Below are 7,096 nucleotides of genomic sequence, written 5' to 3'. Positions count from 1 at the left end.
AGCATGAGGCTGTAGTCACAACCTTGGTTCAAATCCTTATACTGGATAGGGTCCCATAAGCACTTGGGGAGTAATCCTTGAAAACAAAACCAGGTGTGAACTCTGAGCACAACCAGGTGCAGCCCCAAATAACTGACATTTATAAGTTGGTGAGTGAACTATTTCTTTGATATACAGCATATTTATGGGGTAAAATGGTATAAAGTTTAAATGATATGGGATCATTACCTTCCATAGTCCCCCCTGCCCGCACCAGGAGCGATCCCTGAACACTACTGTTTTTTGATATGATGTTATTGAACACTGACCTGAATGCATCTATGGAAGCTATGAGAGACTTTTCCACATATTATAGTTACTTCTGAGTTTAATTGCCTTCAGAAAGGTGGTTTTACTCCAGGTTCCCTAATCACATATAGGTGGTTGGATTACAAAACACAGAGGAAGGAGAGAGAAAATTGAAAGGAGAAAGCTAGTACTGGGTGAGGGGAAGAAAGAGAAGAGAGGATTTTATCTTTGGCAAGAGCCTATGATACCTTTGGGGTTAATTTAGGGCCAGGAGATCAGAAGGCGGGTGGGTGGAGTCGAACAAGTGGAAAAGGGATAAGAGCCAAACCCTGACATACAGCACACACCCATCATCCGTTCGTCCTCAGTGCAGGGCAACAGGTAAGAGGGGCTTGTGTTTTGTGTCTTGTTTCTGGCCTGCCAACATAAAGGCTGCTTGTGATGACTCCTGACTGTATTCATTTTTTTCTTAGAACGTATCTCCCTCATATTCTGTCACCCGCCTCTCCTATGTGTCTTCTACTTCCCTGTTTTCAGGTTTTCTTTTTCTTTTTTCTCCCCTTGTTTCTTCTGTTACTTTTTAAAATCACTCATTTCACATCCTCTCCTTGACACTAACTTTGTATTACTGTTCCTTCATCCAATCTCTCTCTCTTTCTCTCTCTCTCTCTGTCTCTTCTCTCTGCCCTTTTTCTCTTCTCAACATATCTACCCTGTACTCTGTATCCCTCGATCTGTCTTTCTCTCTCCCCTTCTCTTCCCCTGTCCATTGAAAATGTCTTGAAATTGATTCCAGGAATTCTCTATCTTTAACTCCTTCTCCTTGCTTGGCTGACAGCAGATTCAGTGCCTGGGAGGTAAGGATGGAAAACTTACAGAATATGAAGATGATAGGAATGAGGAATTGGATAGGAAAATAATTAAGAAATTTAGAGATATAAAAAATATAACAACAGTAATATTGTGTCATTACAAATATGAAATAGCCCCAATTTTGAAGTCATTATATTATATTATATTAAGTACTCTCATTTTAATTAATGAGACTAAGAGAGCTAAGCCATTCATCCTCTGGGGGAAAAAAGAGTTTGAACTACGGGTTTTTTTTGTTTTTGTTTTTGATTTTTTGGTCACATCCGGCGATACACAGGGGTTACTCCTGGTTCACGCACTCAGGGATTACTCCTGGTGGTGCTCGAGGGACCATATGAGATGCTGGAAATCGAACCCGGTTCGGCCGCATGCAAGGCAAACTACCTACCAGCTGTGCTATTGCTTCAGTCCCTGAACTATGATTTTCACAATGTATTCTGGTTTTTGTGACCTTTAAATTTTTTCTTATCCTAAGAATTTCAGATTCCAAAAACAAAGTTTTTTCTCTAACTTTTCCATGGTAATGAGACGGTACTAAGAAGGGAAGTAGATCTGATATTTCCAACTGATAAAGAGAAGTGATCATATCTCATCCATACCAAATTTACTTTTGTAAAGAAGGATCCTTGCAATAGGAAGAGAGAAGATAAGAAATTACTTAATGAATGCTTTCTTACTCTGGCAAGCAATAGTGTTGTGGTTTCCTCTTCTGGTCTCTGGAACTGAAGATTGGTTACTGACATGAGAATATTTTAAGGTGCAAGAAAAAACCCAGTTACGGTCCATCACTTTGCCTGAAATTTGAGTTTCACCTTTTGAGGTGAAAACAGTATTTTAGCAGGTCCCTGATAAAGACTAACATAAGACACATACTTAAATTTTTAAATAACGGAATGGGTGAATGACTGAATGTTCACCAGTGCCTTAAACTCTACTTAAGTTAAAATGTTATTTTTGTGATGGTATTTTTAACAGTCAAAATCAAATATCCGAGAAAGAAGCCTACTAGTGCAGCAAGGGGAAGGGGGGCAGGTGTTAATATCTGACCAGACTTTTAGTAACATCTACTAATATTTGAGTCCTAGATCCACAGTGGTTAACTTAGTATGCTCCAGAGCCAAATTACTTGCTGTAAACTCCTAGTTTTCCTGTGTTCTTTCTCTGTGACCTGGTCAGGTTATTTAATCTTTTGGTTTCTCAGTTTCCTCAACTTTGAAATAAATTTACAAATAATATCTATCTCATAGAATTGTGAATATGATGAGGATTTACTATGGTATTGCATGTGAAACATTTTAAAACAGCATCCAACCCAGTTTAAGTACTCTATGAGTATTTGACTATCTGACCGAGATGTAATATATTATATAGAGAAAATTAGGCCCAGAGTAAAGAGGCAGAATATAAGCTCACATATAAAGTTGTGATGGGATAAAAACAAAAGGACTGAAATAAGAAACAGCTACTCATACCTGGTCTAGTATATTTATGTGATGACTTACCTATACCTTCCTTTAAATTTCCTTGACATCTCCTTTAACTTATCTACATAAAAATAAATAAAATAAAAAAGAACAGCTAAAACTTTTAATATTTTTTCTGGAATAAGCATTTTCTGTATATTTTATATGTATTACTTTACCTAGTCTTCACAACATCCATCTGAATTATATATCCTTACCATCTACATTTTACAGATATAAGGCATAGAGCAGATATGTGACTTTTCTAAGTCTCAGAGATAGGGAGGAGTAGAATCAGAATTCAAACCCAAGTAGTCTATCACCAAAGCCTATGTTTTTAAATACCCTAAATTTTCTAAGATAATTCCTTCACTCACTCCAGTAATATGTTATGAAGTGGTATGAGATGGAAACAGAGCCCAAGATGACTAAGACAAAAAAGATCTTAGTGCACAGACACTAATGTGGGGAAATTTCTTGGAAAAAATTATCAAAATAGCAGAAATTGGCATTAGAGCTTGAAAGACCTTGTTAACTCAACAAGGTCAAATCCAAGAAGTATAGTATTTTTTTTCCAAATGTCTGAGAAAATCATAACCAAAAATCCCTTGGAGGAAGTGAGAGACAGCATTTGTTATTTTTTCTGAGGCCATAACAGCAGTGCTCAGGACTTCTTTCTGGCTCTGCACTAAGGATACTCAGGGGACCAAACAACATATATATGTACATATATATATATGAATAATATACTAAACATTAAGGCAAACTGACTTTGCCTTTAATGTTGGGAATTTTTCTTCTCATTCTATACCCACATGTCATTGTTGTTGTAAGTGTTGTAAAGGATTTTCAGGAACCTGAAACCTGGCCATGCTCCTTGTTTGCCTTTCCTTATGCAATCCAGCCCTCTCTTGCCATCAATAACCAGAGTCAGCCTCAACCAGATGCTCAGGAGTGATTCTTGGAAGGAGCACCACTTCTCTCCCACACCCTGATCTCAGCTTGGAGAGTGGTCAGACCTTAATGAAGATAAACTTGGGGAGTGAGCTTTAGAGCTTTATCTGTGTTCTGCAGGCTCAACCACAAGCACTTTAGTCTTTTCAGGCAGACAAGGTAAAGGAAACATCCCCAGATATAATGCACAAACTGAGTTCATTTAATTACCTATCATATGAGGTAGGCACAAAGAAAGTAGCAGATATTTGACAGCAGATAAAAACAAAGACTTAGAGAGGAAATGTGGTTTTCCAAGAACATTCAATAGGGACTTGACATGGAACTTAAATTAAAAAGACTAACATTTATTGAAAACCTTTATGCGTCAGGCCCATAAATACTTAAGTGCCATTTAGTCCTTTCAGTATCTCTCAGCCTTTCCCAATTCAGGGCCTACATATCCTGGTCAATACACTAATCCATGCCTGTGAGAATTACAAGGAGTTTGCTTGGGGTAGAATAGGAAAAGAGATTGCTTTGAGTTAGGAAGTAGGCTTTTCGTTAATGAGATATGAAAGGGAGGGATGTTCTTCAAGATTTAAAGGTACTTGCCATATGAGAACATAGTAGATAGAGTTGGGGGCTCCCACTGTTAACTTTTAACAACATAAAACCCTGCATATTAGGAGTACTGTTAGAAGGGAATAGATATAGAATAAGCTTTGTCATGTGTGGGACTTAAAAATACACAGCAAGGTAGCAACAAAAGGCCAAAAGTAACACCTGGGATAACTGATCCACACAATTGAATTGGTGGAGGGTTTGAAAGGGAGGAGTGTCCTTGGGGGAGGGATGTAGGTACACTGATGATGGGTGTGGTGTTATGTGAATATGATTTGTGAATAGAATTATGTGAATAAAATTTGTGAATTTGTGAATAGAATTATGTGCATGAGAAACCACCATCATTATCATTATTGCAAAGCACAGAATATCAATCAATGAAAAAAATCTTCCTAAAAAGAAGTACTATTAGGCAATACTCTGTGGTTCTTCTGGTATTGATATGGTCTGATCATAGTCTTGCCACATTCCTCTATCTCTCTCTCATTGTTATATCTCTTGTCTCATATCCTGCATCACCTTCTGACACTCCAGTTTCCCTTTTTTCTCATTTTTTTTTCTGGTGGTCAAGATGTCTCCGTTTATTGGCCCTTACACAGAGGTATTAATACACCTTTTCTTTTTTTTTTTTTGCTTTTTGGGTCACACCCAGCGATGCTCAGGGGTTACTCCTGGCTTTGCACTCAGGAATTACTCCTGGCAGTGCTTGGGGGACCATATGGGATGCCGGGGATCGAACCCGGGTACCCGGGTAGGCTGCGTGCAAGACAAATGCCCTACCCACTGTGCTATCGTTCTGGCCCCTTTTCTCATATTTTTATCCCTCTTGTGTTCTCTCTCCTCCTTCCTTCATCCCACATTCAGTACATATTAGCTACTACCTTAACTTTATCATTTCCTTCTATCACCCAGTTTCCATCTTCTGTTTCACCAGGCCCATACTCCGGTTTCCCTGACTCTTCTTTGTTGCTCTGTAGCATGCCCACAGTGGCAGTATTTCTTCTTTTTATTCCTCACTGACTCTGATGAATTCTCTCATAACGTGCTCTCAGTTTTTTAAGTCTTTGTATGTTATTTGTATTATCCTCATCTCCTTTTACCTTGTGTCCTGCAGTCTGCCTCTGCCAGTTATCTCCACTTCCTCTTCCACATCCTCTTGCTCCTCCTCCTCCTCCTTCTCTCTCTCTAGTCTCTTTCTCTATCCTTCACAAATCCTTCTACATTTCTTATCATATTCTTGAGTTCATTTTGTTTATATGAATCAGTCTTCCTTTCCCTGTCTTTTCTTATCTCTATCTTGTTCACAGTTCTTATAATTCTACAACTGTCACTACATCTTTGTTTCTTCATTTTCTTCTATCTTTCCTACATATAATTTTCTTCCTACTCTTCCCCTATGCTACTCTTTCTTCCATTTGAGTCCTTATTTACATTCATTAATTTACTCCCAAATCCAACACAGAGTTATTGAAGCCTTGATTTCTGATGTTTTCTTTGCCCCTGTTTTTCTGGGGTTTTTTTTGTTGTTGTTTTGAGTCACACCCAGCAATGCTCAGGAGTTACTCCTGGCTCTTCACTCAGGAATTACTTCTGGCAGTGCACAGGTGGACTATATGGTATGCTGGGGATTGAACCTGGGTTGGCCACGTGCAAGGCAAATGCCCTACCTACTGTGCTATCACTCCAGTCCCAATCTTTGTTTTTTTTTGTTGTTTTTATCTTTTTGCTTTTTGAGTCACACCCAGAGATGCTCAGAGTTGCTCACCCCCGTTTCTCTGATTAGCCTCTGCCTCTCTCATTCATCTTGTTTTCCAGTTCCTTGAGTTTTACATTTACATCCTTCTCTGTTTTTCAAAAATTCAGCATCAAATTCAAAGAAAAAAACTGCCACGTCAGTGGCAAGTGGTTCTGTACTTTAATGATAGTCTCTGAGTCTATTTAAGTTTGTACCTGTGACCTCAATCTCTTTCTCCTGTTCTGAGTCCGCTAAAGGAACACTGAATCTGTCTGAATTAACACAATGAATCTTCACTTATCTGAGGCAAATATTCTTAGAAATAGTATTGGTATTGTCATTTTTAATTTTGCCATAAATAATCATTTCTCAATGATCCTGATCATCACAGACTAGGCCAGTGGCAGAGTCTGAATCAGAATTCATGCTTCTCCTCAAGTTAGAACTTCTTTTCTCACTTCTTTGCCTAACGGTCAGTTTACTGTTTGATTTTCTCTGATGCCCGATTGATATATTTAATCACTGGGAAATATTTATCCTACAAGGACAATAAGGACATCTATTGGAGAGAAGCAAACATTGGGTTAAAATCAAAGACTAAAGATCACAGTAATGACCCTTGATGTCCGTGACATCATGATGAAATTCTCTTTCCATCTTATGCAGGACTTTTGGCTCAACATGGCAGCAGCAGCTATGTTGCTACAGTGTTGTCCAGCACTTGTCCAGGGTACCACAGGCCTTCGAGGGAAGATGATTAAGGCTCACCAGTTCCTGTTTAATATTGTACGCTGTCCTATTCTTGCCATTCAAAGACCAACTTGTTCTCAAATACATCTGAATGTAGCAAAGGCTGGAGGAGGTAAGAGGAGAGAATACTAGGGTCCTGAAGACAAGGTAATAGTGACCATCATTCCCTAATAACTTGGAGGGTTCATATAAAAAGTATCAATGCAGACTGAGCAGGGCCCTAAATATACGTGGAATCTGAGTTTTGCTAGAGATTCATTTTCAAGTCCCTCACACCATATAATTCATTTAATGCTGAAAATATTTAAGATTAGCTGGATCAAGTCTACAGTCTCAAGCATTGTGCTTTTGCTTCTGTCAAATGATTCTCTCACATACTTTTTACCAGAATATCTCATACTTTTCATTCAACACTTAACTTCAGCAT

General features: G+C 38.5%; 1 protein-coding gene across 1 annotated transcript in view; it reads left to right on the top strand.

Annotated features, from left to right (window-relative positions):
- Positions 1 to 639: 639 nt before the first annotated feature.
- Positions 640 to 7,096, top strand: part of ALAS2 (5'-aminolevulinate synthase 2) — a 30,329-nt gene continuing 23,872 nt past the window's right edge. The window contains exons 1-2 of the mRNA XM_004606482.2: positions 640 to 669; positions 6,586 to 6,781. Of these exons, the coding sequence (XP_004606539.1) occupies positions 6,601 to 6,781 (181 nt within the window). The 5' untranslated portion in view covers positions 640 to 669; positions 6,586 to 6,600. The remainder of the gene's footprint in view (positions 670 to 6,585; positions 6,782 to 7,096) is intronic.

Source organism: Sorex araneus, chromosome X (assembly GCF_027595985.1).
Source record: "Sorex araneus isolate mSorAra2 chromosome X, mSorAra2.pri, whole genome shotgun sequence".
NCBI classification, from domain to species: domain Eukaryota; kingdom Metazoa; phylum Chordata; class Mammalia; order Eulipotyphla; family Soricidae; genus Sorex; species Sorex araneus.
The sequence above is the reverse complement of the archived record's forward strand: the minus strand, read 5'-3'. Positions and strand labels throughout refer to the sequence as shown.